General features: G+C 38.9%; 1 protein-coding gene and 1 long non-coding RNA gene across 2 annotated transcripts in view; one reads left to right on the plus strand and one right to left on the minus strand.

Annotated features, from left to right (window-relative positions):
• LOC133558034 (uncharacterized) overlaps window positions 1-11,719 on the plus strand; it is a 45,327-nt gene extending 33,608 nt beyond the window's left edge. Inside the window, exon 3 of the long non-coding RNA XR_009807886.1 lies at window positions 11,234-11,719. This is a non-coding gene — a long non-coding RNA (uncharacterized LOC133558034). The remainder of the gene's footprint in view (window positions 1-11,233) is intronic.
• The window catches only part of cyth3a (cytohesin 3a), a 67,981-nt gene extending 53,818 nt beyond the window's left edge, over window positions 1-14,163 (minus strand). The window contains exon 1 of the mRNA XM_061909089.1: window positions 13,817-14,163. Within this exon, the coding sequence (XP_061765073.1) occupies window positions 13,817-13,835 (19 nt within the window). The 5' untranslated portion in view covers window positions 13,836-14,163. The remainder of the gene's footprint in view (window positions 1-13,816) is intronic.
• Window positions 14,164-15,549: the final 1,386 nt, after the last annotated feature.

Raw genomic sequence — 15,549 nt, forward strand, 5'->3', positions numbered from 1 at the left:
TGCGCCTACAGCCACAACAAAGAGCGAACCCGAATCACACGACTTCCCCTTCTAACCCACTAATTCCCCTCAGAGCCGCAGTGCTCGATGCCAAGAAGTCACACATACAGTGAGTGCATTCAGGCCGGTCCAAATGCTGCCTAGGTTGGGCGATGTTTCCCAGGAGTCTATCTTTTGAGGGGGATAAGTGCACAAAAAAGTAGCGGTGAAAGGTGTGCTTGGTAAGTAAGTGCATCGTTGAAAGGCCCTTGCTGATAAAATTAAATATGACTTGCTAATTCAGCTTCACGCCCACCCGCCTCACCTGATGTAACTGGGAAGTGACTCTATACAGTAATGGCTGTAAACGTAGCATCATTACACTAACCTTTGAAGGCAATCAGGCTCTAAAGCAGACCTGAGCAAATTAAGGCCCGGGGGCCACAAGCTTTTCAATCTGGCCCGCCGGAAATTCCCAAATAATTGAAAAATATGTTTAAGATGGAAACTGTAGCCGACATTATGATATGCAGTGATGTTTTCAAATTACCGTAAGTCTTTAACTATTCAAAGTATTTCAAAGGTTGGAATCTGCCTTTTTGCATGACATACTAGTTACTATGGTAATCTAAGTCACAGTAGCTCAGACGTGGCACCAAGCAGTGCAGGTGGGGGGCGTTTCTACGGTGTTTCCAGAGCGGCCAGCCCGAATGCGGGTGTCAGGGACAGAAGCGGAAGGATATTTTTACAACAACGTTCGAAAGCTTAGTGCTATATCAGAAATATCAGATTGTACGTGGGTGTTTTTTTTTACCCTTCGCGTTCATATTGTGCTGTGTTCATTGCTGTCATGATCCACGTCTTGGATCATGGCATATTCTGGTTTTGGTTTTGTTTGATATCACATTCTGTCTAGTATTTGTCTTCCTCAGTTCTTTGTGGCACTTCGTGGTTTATTTCTGTTGTCCTAGCAACGAACTTGTGTCACCTGCCTTCTGTGTGATCACGCACACCTGCCTCCTGATTTATCTCCCTATATATGCCCGCCTTTGTTTGACATTCAGTCTTGGACTTTTGTTTGCTTCATGCAACAGTTGACATCGCTCTTCCAGCATTGTGGTAACTACTTTTCCTATACTCTATAAGCTTCCATGCTATTTTCTTTGTTTATCCCTAGTTTATATGCTAGCGCTTTTTGTTCCCTCTAGCTCCTACGCTAGTTCTGTTTGTTTTGTTGTTAGTGCCTTCGAGCAAGTGTTTTTGGTTCCTACTCTGTTTTATCTAGTAGAAATAAATCATTGTTCCTACCTCACGCTGTGTCCATCTTCGTTGCACCCACGGGAGAACGCAAACACAGCGCCATGATGCCAGCAAGACGTCACAGTTGCATTTTTGTTGCGTTTCAATTAATTATAAAATATGTCGATCGAGAGGGGATGTGACGTTCATATTTGTCAATATTCAGTGTTTTATCGTTCATAGTTAATATTGTAAATCACATTCATTTTTTCATGTACATTCTAGAGGTCTCATTCAGTAAAAAAGTGTAAAATTCATGTTTTAAGGAGTTGTAACAACTGTCATAATGTTTTAGCATTCTATCAGACATTATTGAGAGGTTTTGTATTAGTGTTTCTAAAAATGGATATACCAGCCCCCAGACACATTCTTTTCTCTAAATGTGGCCCCCTCGAGTCAAAATAATTGCCCAGGCCTGCTCTAAAGTGTGATGTGGAAGCGCAATGCATTGAAGTTATGGCTTGCCTCTGAATAACCTATTTACATGGCTGAAGGCAAAACTGGAGAGCAACCGTGAGACGATCAGACGTGACTTTTCAGGCCATCACCTGGTACGTGTTAAGTGTGTTCACAGCATTTTCATACTGGCAAGTTTGATTCAAAGCATGTTTTATTCTGTTGCACACTTGTCCAGGGTGTACTCCGCCCGAATGCAGCTGAGATAGGCTCCAGCACCCCCCGCTACCCCGAAAGGGACAAGCGGTAGAAAATGGATGGATGGATGGACTTAGCATTTAGTAGGCTGTTAGCGTTAGCTGCTAAGATAAGCTAGCTGCGGGTCACATACAACGTACAGTATTTGGAGGAAAAAGCAATACCCCAAATCATAGATCAATAATGGTAAAGACTATTCCCCACATTAATGTGAAGTGTAATTCAGACCTCAAATATACTTAGTTTGAAACACATTTCTCCAGGAGACACCACACAGTGACAAGTCCTGCTGACCTTTCTCTGAAAGGACGACAGTCTTCTTTTTCTGATGTAAAATTCTGAGGTCTCCGTGAGCCTTGACCAATTTGGCATTCCGTTGACGATTGAGATACAGGACACCTTCTGCTTTTGCTCAAATCTTGTCTATTGGATGTGTTTATATGGATCAATCCCATCAATTTTACTTATTTTTCAAGGAGCCTTTGGAACAGAATCCAGTTTGATTTGGTACAGTCCTGAGATTTTTTTTTGTACTGTCAATTTTAATCCAGTTAGTTGCTCTCTCTCACAATACCGCTGGCTGAGTTCAGCCATGTACAGTGATTTGCGAAATCACGTGCCCTTTCGAGCCCTATAAAAACAGCCTATTTGTGACCAGCTGTACACTGAGGATACACAACTATGGTTGCCCCGCCTCATACGCTGTGCGTAATGCCCTGCAATCCGTGGAGATCCCTGTTTTGAGGAAAGAAGCGCATGTAAAGTGTCAATTAATTAATGACAGGACGTTTCTGGCTTTGTCACTGATGAGAATATAATGGCAGATATACCCACGGATTCCGCGTACCTCTTGTGGCGCATTGACATAGTACTTGTTTTGCAAGGCAGAAGGTACTGGATTCAAAACCCGGTTGGGGTTTTAATGATGCTAAAATTTTAGTACAAACATGCATCAAATTAAGCTTGATCAAAAAGTATAACAATTGTAAAGACTTTTGTAATTAGACGAAGGGGCCTCCAAATACATTTCTGCTTGAGCCTGAGTGGCCCTGTACACAATTACAGTGGGGCAAAAAAGTATTTAGTCAGCCACCGATTGTGCAAGTTCTCCCACTTAAAATGATGACAGAGGTCTGTAATTTTCATTATACTGTAGGTACACTTCAACTGTGAGAGACAGAATGTGAAAAAAACATCCAGGAATTCACATTGTAGGAATTTTAAAGAATCTATTTGTAAATTATAGTGGAAAATAAGTATTTGGTCAACCATTCAAAGCTCTCACTGATGGAAGGGGGTTTTGGCTCAAAATCTCACGATACATGGCCCCATTCATTCTTTCCTTAACACGGCTCAATCGTCCTATCCCCTTAGCAGAAAACCAGCCCCAAAGCATGATGTTTCCACCCCCATGCTTCACAGTAGGTATGGTGTTCTTGGGATGCAACTCAGTATTCTTCTACCTCCAAACACGACGAGTTGAGTTTATACCAAAATGGATACATGGATGATACAGCAGACGATTGGGAGACTGTCATGTGGTCAAATGAAACCAAAATAGTACGTTTTGGTATGAACTCAACTCGTCGTGTTTGGAGGAAGAAGAATACTGAGTTGCATCCCAAGAACACCATACCTACTGTGAAGCATGGGGGTGGAAACATCATGCTTTGGGGCTGTTTTTCTGCTAAGGGGACAGGATGATTGATCCGTGTTAAGGAAAGAATGAATGGGGCCATATATCGTGAGATTTTGAGCCAAAACCTCCTTCCATCAGTGAGAGCTTTGATTGGTTGACGAATTACTTATTTTCCAGCATAATTTACAAATAAATTCATTAAAATTTCTACAATGTGAATTCCTGGATTTTATTTTTCGCATTCTGTCTCACAGTTGAAGTGTACCTTTGATGAAAATTACAGACATCTGTCATCATTTTAAGTGGGAGAACTTGCACAATCGGTGGCTGACTAAATACGTTTTTGCCCCACTGTAACTAATAACACATTTAGCAGTTTTAGCACTTTTAGGCTCAGCTCTGTTGGCAAACCTGGCGCTGCGGCATCTGGCACTTCTTGTTAGAGAAATATATAATATGAAGCCCAGTCTGCAGTGCAAATAAAACATCGCCGCACAGTTGAAGCTTTTATTCGGTGCATAAATAAGTCTTGCTCCAAAACATAGACCAAGGTGCCTGTCCACTTCCCCATAAATGACATTCCTCACCATGCTGCACTGAAATTTGCAGTAAGGCAAAAGAGTGTTGTTTTTGCTCCAGGATTCATTTAAATGTAATTTACTGTACGTGCGACGGACACTATATGAACACTGATGGCATTATTACAAGGCTGTAATAATGCCATTGAGATTATGAAACATAGATGTAATTGTATGCTAAAATTTACTCCAGATACATCAGCTTTGTTGCTCATATAGTATGTGCTTACAAAGGGTCATTAAGTCCAGGAACTTGAGTGTTGGTGCTGGGGGGGGGGGGGTCTTATTTGTTCAGCCGTCTATTAATCCCGTGGCATGTCATTGCATATGCTTGCACTGTTGTTCTCACATTTGAACATATGTTTGCACGTACAGTATAATTTTATATATATATATATATATATGTATTAAAAAACAGTGCAGATTGTATGCACACACTGCAATGACAGAATCAGAGTCCAACAAATGAGCAAACTGTGAGCGAGTCGGATTAAATATGACACGGAGATGCACAGGAATGTGACATATCGTTGCGTATCTGCTTTCAGTTGACAGGCTCCTCTTGTTAAAGCAGCAGCGGTGACAAACTTATCTCCTTTATGCGCCATGCGTGCGACACCATAGCACCCCGAAATGAAGGTGCGCATGTGAGCAATGTTAAGTGATGTGTGAAGCGGTGGCCGTGCGAGTTAGCGAGTGAGAGTCAAAGCAAAGCGCCTCATCAGTTGAACATTTATGGTAAGTTAACTGAATAATTCATTCCGGTGCGTGGCTGTTTCCAGACGCATCACAAACGGTATGTCTCGACGCTCTTTGACAGGGCGTCTCATGATCAACACTGACTTTAAGGATGTATATTTGTAGGTATGTTGTATTTTTGTTGTTTTTTTGGTATATTTTGTTCGACCACCAAGGTGAAATAAAGTTATTAATGTCAATTAGAAAACAAACTGTTTCCAACATGTACCATTATCACTGGAGGAGTAGAGAACAAGGAATAGCAAAACATGCTACACTACACACCACAGGAGGATACAAGAAGCCATGCTAACCGCTAAGCTAGAGCTCTTGAATGTAAACAGAGTGGTCGGAATGATACAAATATCGGCAGTAACGATACCAAATATAGTGTCAGTATACGGTCAATACTACAGTGATTATTCGATCAATATTTTTATTATCACAAAATATTTTTTGGGTCATTCCTTGTTATTATTTTCAGGACTTTATACAAAAAGCCATGCTAGCCGCTAGGCAAGACCTCTTCAATGAAAACATGGGTGGGGAGATGGATACAAATAGTATAGTATCAGCATATGGTCGATACTTGCGTGATTAGATCGATATTTTTTGCAATCACAAAATAGTTTTTATTCGTTTTATGTTATTGTTTAAAGGACTTAATGACTTTAAATCAGAACCAATGGCAGTTTTTGCTGAAGTTTAGTTATTTTGCACCATTGAATTTATTCTTCTCAAAATATTGTATGTATTATAAGGAAATAAGATTTTTTGATTGCCATCCTGTGTATTGTATTTTATAATTGTTAAATGTTATCAGTCAATGATGTTACAACAGAAAGTCACCAGATATTAAGATTAAATTAGCAAATTGATTAATAATTATTTCTTATAAAATATAAAATTATACCGCATATGTTAGCAACTAGATTAGGAGATTTAGTAAGCCATTTTGAAATGGTTCTATGATCATTTACATACCAAATAATATATCGTAATATGTATTGTTATCGCAGGAGGCTGGCGATTTAGATTTTAGGCCATATCACACATCCGTTAATGACATGCACAGAAGTGTTGGGACATTTGGTCATAGGAAAAGAATTAGGATTCAGTGGAATTTAAGAATTTGATCAACCCCCCTGATGGACTAGGTAATTAATTTATTGCAGATCCTAAAACATTAGAATTACCACACATCAAAAAGTGACTTTCTGCTACATTTCATCGGACTGCCTGTCCAAAATGATAAAGCCTGTTCACAAGACTATAAATATGCAATTACGATTTGTCTTAATGACCAACAGACCACATTCTATGCATCTTTAAACATTAATATAGTTCAGCTTCATGAAATTAGTTTATTCCAATTCAGGTCCAAAGTTTTTTATTGGTTTACATGCAGGGGAGAAAATGTGGAAGTGGGAAATGAGGATGCCTGCTGCTTGGCTCTCACTAATCTCTCACAGTTTAACTGACAAAACTGTTATCAGGCTGTTTACATTTGCTTTCAAGGTGGTTGGGATTATCTGGCCAGGAGTATCCTGCATGTGTGATAAGGTAGCGGTATAGTGGTCAAAGAGAGCATACAGGCACCATGCAGCTATGACCGTTAAAGGTACCTTGTAGCCTATAAGCCTGAATTTGCAGCATCTTTTTTACAAAGTTGCTGCAAAAAGTGGTTATTTTTTTCAGTAACATTAAATCCACTTGTGATTTTAGGAATCTGTTATCAATGTTGTAACTGTTCATTGTAACACAAACTCAAAAAGCACAGGGTTTCAGCAAAAAAAAAAAAATTCTGTATTTATGTTATATTCAGTTTATACAATGTATACTTAAAAGTAGACACTAGATGACCACTGTCAAAATACTGTACTTTAAAAAATAATAATAATAATAATTTTTGAACATGTCTTGTCCTGCAACTCAGGCAAACCATATTGTTGATGTAGATTCCCATATCTGCTAAACAGAATTGATTTTAGAAAAGAGAACTGTGGGATACTTTTCTTGTTTCCTTTTTGGTATTTGACTTTAATAAATGGATCTATTTAATGTTTGGGACAGCCGGACCAGAGCAGGAGGTCAGAGAAAGAAGAATAAAAAGAAGACTGAGGGGGACATTGTAGGGATAAAAGTGTGACAAGACAAACAGACAACAAAAACAACAACAACAGAACAATATGAGCAAATACAATATGTACAAATATGATACCAAAAATTATAGCAAAGCTGTAGTTACTGAAGTACATAGTAATAACACAGAAATGACAATGAACATTATTGCACAACAAATGGTGCAATAGAAATAACACTATTGGTATATAATAATAATAATAATAATTATTATTACGTCTACTATCAACATTGTAATTGCTTCAAATGCAAGAATGCATATATGTAATGAATACATGAATTACGAAAGAAAAGCAATAAACGGGGGAAAAGAAAGAGAAACGGACGTATTAACCTATTAACCTTATAGATTGTTATGGTAAAAAATTATTTAAGCTTTAGTAATGTGCTGTTTTTCTACACAGTTTTCCCCAGGGCAGGGTCGACAACATGAATTTAATAGATGCATGTGTGTATTAGTGAGTGAATTAATTTGCCACCCAGTATGTGTGGGTGCCAAAGTACGGCCGCAGCCACCCAGAAAGTCCAATCCAAAATAGCAGGTGCGGTACGCAGGGAATAAGGGACCACCGGCCCCATGCAGGCAGGCAGAATGGCCAGCGACAGGACCCCCAGAACCCGGCCCACCGTGCCGTCGGACAAGCCAGCGGCTGGCCATAGACAGACACACCCGACATATACAGTATATAGATGTGATATAATGTGTCTATATATGTGATATAATGTGTCTATATATATATATATATATATATATATATATATATATATATATATATATATATATATATATATATATATATATATATATATATATACATATATATATATATATATACATATATATATATATACATATATACATATATATATATATATACATATATATATATATATATACATATATATATATATATACATATATATATATACATATATATATATATATACATATATATATACATATATATATACATATATATATATATATATATACATATATATATATATATACATATATATATATATATATATATACATATATATATATATACATATATATATATATATATATATATACATATATATATATATATATACATATATATATATATACATATATATATATACATATATATATATATATATACATATATATATATACATATATATATATACATATATATATATATATATATATACATATATATATATATATATATATATATATATATATATATATATATATAGACATATATATATATATAGAGACATATATATATATATAGACATATATATATATATATAGACATATATATATATGTCTATATATATATATCTATATATATAGACATATATATATAGACACATTCCGAGGACAAGGCACGGGAGAAGCATGGGACAACCAGCCACCAAGTCCAGCCGGACTGGAAGACCGCCCAGCCACCTGGCCCCCAAGAGCTCAACCCCCCTAATATAGTAATAATTATATTTACAGAAAGAAACACCACCAAAGGCTTCCTTCTTGTTCGCTGTTCTCTCTGTCTTCAAGTTGCAGACTTTCTCCATGTTTATTTTACGCTTGAAATTTGTTTTTCCATCTTAACCATTCATTTATAGTTTACCATCACACTTCAACATCTCCAACATGCAAATGCGACCTCTTTTTTTGTAAGGGGTGCCGGAAGTTGGCAGACCCGTCAGCGATCCTGTTCTGTCTCCCTGTAATGTTTGTCTGTTCTCGAATGGGACTGTGCTGAAAATAACGATTTTCCCCCTGGGATTAATAAAGTACGTCTTTTGCTAAGCCGGCATTGCTACACTACCCAGAAGGCTTAGCGGTGTAGACAGCAAAAGGAAGTAGGTCTGAGTCACGCGGGAGCACAACAATTGGGCCGTTTGAGCAATGAAGAGTTTTTTTCAAATATATTATATTGATACACATTGCCCTGCTTTGTCTACACAAGACACAAACATACATTTTGATTAAACCAGTGGTACGGGAGAAACACAGTGTATGACCAAAAGTCAACTTGGAGAGGATGCATGAAAACTTGGACCTTACCCGTTGGTGTGAAAATACAAAAAAAAAATCTATTTGAGAAATCAGACTTATTTAGTGCATGGAAACACACTGTGTGTGGCCCCAAAAAGCGCTGTTGTGCACTTTATACACTTTTTAACTATCAGTGTGCGGACTGCCCCACATAAGTTTGGACCAACAAAGATAGATTGCCCTTGCTCATAAATACATAAATGAGACTGTACATGAATGTAGATTCTCAATACAACTCTGCACGGTAGGTATCAGCATGCATCGGAACTCTGCTTTTTAACACCTCAAACGCATCTGGTCTGCCAGAGAATAGGAAGACGTAGTAGGAAGGAATTAGTATAGCCAAGTTACTGACTTTGTTGGGACCCATCGAGATCTTAGTCTTACAAAAAATGAAACTAGCAACAAATCTCGTGATTGTCTGATGTAATTGGGATCTTTTGCAGACTGACATGAGATCACATATGGCTCCTCTCAACGAGCACCGGGGGCTACTGTGGGCACCTCCCCCTTCTCCAAGCACTCACCGGCACCTCTGTTTTTTGTCATGTTAAAAAAAATCAACAAAAGGAAGCAACAGAAGAAAGTTAATTTGTGTTTGAAAACATATGTTTCTTGATTTCACATGTTTTTTAACCAATTGTGTCTCTTCTAAGTCATTCCACTACAGATTACAATTACATTCCCCCCACCACAATTAGATTGCAGTCCTGTGGGAAACACAGCATAGGTACTGTAACTCCGCACTTGTCCAATGTAATAGATGCTACATACTGCATCACAAACCTTAAAGAGTGGGGCAGAAGGGGACAAATTAGCACTAGCATATATTTTTTTATTAAAATCAATTTGGAGATTTAAAAAAAATTGATTCTTATAAAAAAAATAAGAATCTATTTTTTAAAATACATTTTTAAGCTATTTCCATGCAACCAGAAGGAGCGTTTTAACCAATAACCTGTTTTGAAAAAGTTTTATTATAACTAATAGACCAAAAAATACATTTCGAGAATCTGTTTGAATCGAGACTCATGTTAAATTGAATAAGAATCCAATCGTCACTCCAGGAATCCAAATCAGATCGACTAGTTGGGTGCCCAAAGATTCACACCCTTTGAGCATAGCTCTGAGAGCTACAGTGCTCATTTCAATAGAAACATCATGCTAAGTTTGCCTATTCGCTTGAGAAAAATGCGATGAAAAAAATTGCAGCTCCCATATCTGTAGCTGCCTGACTGATAGTTTGCAGAGCACCAGGCTTTATTTTAAGATTTGTAGCGAAGCCTTTTATTTATTTATCTCTTCAAGGGTGTGGGCGGGGCAGCTTTCCTTAAAAAGCTGTCTTCCGTGAAGTAGTGGGCGTATACACGAGGTGGGCTCATCTCTCAAATATCTACTGCTCGTTCTTTCTATGCAAAAGGAGGGTTTGTTATGAAAACGTGGAGACCCTATATGAGCGCCTCTTCATACAAAAGTTACACATTGATACATTTTTCTCAAATATCAGTGTCATAAACAGGGTCTAGGACGGGGGTCAGCAACCCGCGGCTCTTTAGCGCAGCTCTAATGGCTCCCTGGACCTCTTTTAGAGATGTGTGAAAATAGAAAAATATATTTTTTGTAGGAGAACAAACATGACACAAACCTTCGTAATTGTTAGAAATTCCACTGTTTATATTAAACATGCTTCACTGATGAGAGTATTTGGCAAGCACCGTTTTGTCCTACTATTTTCAGGGATCTTTGAACTCATCGTAGTTCGTTCACATGTACAACTTTCTCTGATGTTGCCTCATTAAGACGTGTTTTATGCCAATCCTTCTTTGTCTCATTTTGTCCACCAAACGTTTTATGCTGTGCATTAATGCACAAATGTGAGCTTTGTTGATTTTACTGATTTGCTGGACTGCTTATCAAGCATATTTGGTCAATGCATGCCTGCAAGCTAATTGATGCTAACATGCTACTTAGGGTCGCTGAATGTACATATTACATCATTATGCCTCGTTTGTAGGTATATTTGAGCTCATTTAATTTCCTTTACTTATGTCTTCTGTGTATTTAATTTATATTTGCATGTATCATGACACATTATATGGATGTAATATTGGCTGCATTTCTGACAGTTGTTTGTGTGTCATGTTGTTCCAGACCACAGCCAATGTTACCCAGCTTGCAAAGCCTGCTGTTTCCTTAAAATTGGACACACTGATCTGATGGAGGACAATCTACTCCCACATGAACCGGTTGGATAAAATCATGGCATAATAACTTAAAAATACAACTACAACAACTTCAGATTGTTTTCTTTGTTTTACTTCGGCCCAAAATAGAATAAAGACATTGTGAAAATGTACAAATAATCCTCTTGACACAACACTTCAAGTGGTAAAAAATTCTGAGGAAAAAAATTGGTGCAGTTTCAAAAACACCATCAAGAACACAATGAAATCCTACAAACCAATTGTACTTTAAGTTTCAGCCCATCTATGATAGAACAAAAACAAAATGAGGCATCAATAAAAAACACTTATATGTATCAACTACCTCATTTGTCATTTCCATTGTTGACTTTCTTTAAATTTGTACAGAAGAAAATTATTTTCACAGACCTATATCAATGTGTCTCATGCAGCATTTTAAGTGAGGTTACCAATTTTTTATTGTACTCCTGTTTGTTTTACGTTGGGTCGAGGGGGAGGAGACGCAGCCCGCTACCGTGTACCTCTTGCTTGCTTGCCCCGAAATAAACTATTTGCTTGCCTAACAGAATTGCAATTGCGACATCCAATGGACACTTTTAGAACAGCAGTTTCTTTAATTGTGTGAATGCTCCAAAATATTGACAGACCGAAAGCAATGGAGGTCGAGCGGGTCTAACATGATATTGTGAAAGTCCAATCCATAGTGGATCTAACATAACGGTGAGAGTCCAGTCCAATTCAAACCGTTCCAACTTCAAACTGTTCAGCCCTTGACAAATTCCGAAAATTCCCAGATTTCCCAGATTTCCAGGTTTTCTGGGCCATTTTCCCATTGAAAATGAAGTTGCCATTTTTCATACTTCAACCATTTCCACATTGCCACCAATTCAAACCATTCCACCTTCACATTCCAACATTATGGACATTTAAACTACTCTTTTACCAAGTAACAAAAAATTCCAGGATTTTTCAGAATTCCTGGTTTTCCAAAGCCCTATTTCCACCCTTTTTCCTGGCGACTACTCCTCCCACATTTTTCAACCCACTTCAACCGTTCCACTGTCAAACATTCCATCCATGCATCCATTTTCTACCACTTGTCCCTATTGGTGTCACGGGTGGTACACCCTGGAAAAGTCGCCACCTCATCACAGGGCCAACACAGATATACAGTCGACATTCACACTCACATTCACACACTAGGGCCGGTTTCCATCCTTCCATTTTCTATTGCTTAATCCCTTTGGGGTCGCGGGGGGCGCTGGTGCCTATTTCAGCTACAATCAGGTGGAAGGCGGGGTACACCCTGGACAATTTGCCATCTCATCGCAGGGCCAACACAGATAGACAGACAACATTCACACTCACATTCACACACTAGGGCCAATTTCCATCCATCCATCCATTTTCTACCGCTTCTCCCTTTTGGGGTCGCGGGGGTGCTGGAGCCTATCTCAGCTGCGTTTGGGCGGAAGACAATTTAGTGTTGCCGATCAACCTATCCCCAGGTGCATGTTTTTGGAGGTGGGAGAAAGCAGGAGTACCCGGAGGGAACCCACGCAGTCATGGGGAGAACATGCAAACCTGTCAAACATTCCTCTTAATTAAAACAAAAAACTAAGTTGTTTTTTTAAACTGGAAAAATTCCCGGTTTTCCAGAAATTCCAGGAATTCCTTAATACCATTTCTCAATTCAACATGTTACTACTTCAACATTTCTTGACCGATTTGAGAAATTCCAACAACAGCCATTTCAACTCATTGAGACTATTTAAGTTGTTTACTTTTTTTTTTTTTTAATTCAGCTTTTCCCGAAATGCCAAATTTTTTAGGAAATTCCTATTTAATTCAATGGGACATTTTCCCGAATTCTTACATTTTTCATCTGATTTAAACTGTTACCATTTCAAATTGTGTGCTCTACTTCAACAATTCTAAAAACAAAAATCTAGGGTTTCAGTTCAACTCCAGCATTGGAGCATCCACATGCAATTCATTCAGGAATTGCCTCATCTTGTTTAAAAACGCAGCTCAATTTTACACTTGGCAAACTCATCTCGCTGTTCCGGCCCACGGGCCGCATGTTTGACATCCCTGATCTAAGCTCTGGTGTCACTGGATTTCATCACATTGGTGACTTTACGGGGGAATGAAGCTTGTCTGGCTGCCATCCCATTTATCTTATCAATTCCCACCATGCAGTTTGCAGACTTCAAATACAAGATTGTGGGAGAGAAGATTGAGGCTTCAAACAGATGCAAGGGAAAATCTTACTTACTTATTGTGTGTGTGTGTGTGTGTGTGTGTGTGTGTGTGTGTGTGTGTGTGTGTGTGTGTGTGTGTGTGTGTGTGTGTGTGTGTGTGCGTGTGTGTGTGTGTGTGTGTGTGTGTGTGTGTGTGTGTGTGTGCATAAAACGTGCTTCATTTTTAACTGCACTGATGCAGACGTACAGTGTAGCATCCATCAAAACCAGGAAGCTGGTTTGTAAAAAAAAAAAAAAAAAAAAAAAAAAAGGAAACACGTCCTTACCGTGATTGTCTTCATCCATGTTGATTGTAACGGTTTCAGGGCAGTCCTGTACAAGGTGTGTCCGAATGAAATGAATATTTTTTCTTTTTCCTGCTTGTCGTTGACACGCCGGTGTGCGAGCCTGACAGGCGTCTCGCTGGCAGGAGACGAAGCAGATGATGGCGAAATAAAAGGTGCGGACGGGAGCAAAAAGTGTCGTCTATCCGCCCGGAAATAATAAGGAGATCCTTAATTGTTGATATGTGATGTGTGAAATTGAAGCGTGTGTCCGCGATCAGACTGTTGTGCCGCTCAGTGATTCATCCTCTGCGAGTGTGTCCACATTCGCTTCGCTGCAACCGCCACTACGTCACTAAGCCCCGCCCCGCCAAACAATGGACACACGCGCGCATTCCCTGTTCAACGGCGTGAGGACGAGCTTGTTGTGGCAATGGTGGCAGTCAGGCATTCAGGCAAATAATATTGTCCGTCAAGATAAATGTCATTCAACTTTTAGTATTGCGAAATAAAATAACGGGACGTGAGGTGTTTGTAATAGTAGCTGCTGACGGAAGCAATATTATTATGTGTTATATAATTTCATGTTTGTGGGAATAAATTAATACAATGCATAAATATAAGTTGGTATTGTAGACATCATGTGATTAAAAAAGGTATTTCCTAGGGTTAATTCATGCAAGTTTGTGTTAACTTTATTTACAAACCCATGTAAATTGGAGGGGAATGTATTTTTTTGTTCAGGTTTGGTCACATTGTTGTGGGGGACATTTAATATGTGACGGAATTAAGGAAGCAGCATGAAACAAAAATGTTTGTTTTTTTATTGAACAACAAACACATTTATAATGCTGATTTCTCTCTGGCACTCATCAAGGGTAGACTCTCCCCTTTCCTGCTTGCTTCTTTGTTTTGTCTTGTCTAAACCTTCGTGTTGCCTCTTTTTGCACTGCTCTCCAAATCTAAACATTGGAACTATTTAACTGGGCTCAACAAAATTGACAAGATCTTGGGTAAGGGAAGCCTGCTGTCGTGACGAAGCGGTTATTGCTGGACACACGACGGACTCTTGGGAGGAGGGCCTGGCGACCCTTTTCTGTCGAGGACGTGAAGATATCCACCTATTCGGAATTATGACAACAGGACAGCTGCTGATTGGAGTAAGCGTTGCCCTGGTTTGTCGACAAATTGGAAGTTGATGGCAGTCTTCAAAGTACCCCAAAGCTGCCACAAATGATTGGAGAATGCGGGAAGAACTGTGGATCACATCGGACTGTCTACCCCGCAGTTTTGAGGACCAGTCATAGACAATTTAGAGTGAAAAGCAAATTTTATTTTCACCCGCATTAAAATAATTTTAACTTGGATTGTTTCTCTGGCTTCGAGACTCTCCCGAAGAACAGCGCAGCGAAGACACAACAAACTCCCTTCTTGTCTTTCATGGACACACACCTGTTGTTGTTGACTTTGGACTAGCGACTGCAATACATCAAGGCCACGGAACAGAGACACACTACAGGCTTACACACACACACACACACATCCACAAAAATATACGCCACACATACACACCCCATCCCCCCAACCCAACGCCCTCGACGCAAATCCCATAGGGGTGATGAATGGATGGTCAGCGCCTGAGAGCTGCGGCCTACCACCATGACCTTGAACTACCTTCCCTCTGTTGCTAGATATCTCGAGATGTATGTTGTAATATGGATATGTGCTTTGCTATG

The sequence above is a fragment of the Nerophis ophidion genome, linkage group LG08, assembly GCF_033978795.1.
Source record: "Nerophis ophidion isolate RoL-2023_Sa linkage group LG08, RoL_Noph_v1.0, whole genome shotgun sequence".
Classification (NCBI taxonomy): Eukaryota; Metazoa; Chordata; class Actinopteri; order Syngnathiformes; family Syngnathidae; genus Nerophis; species Nerophis ophidion.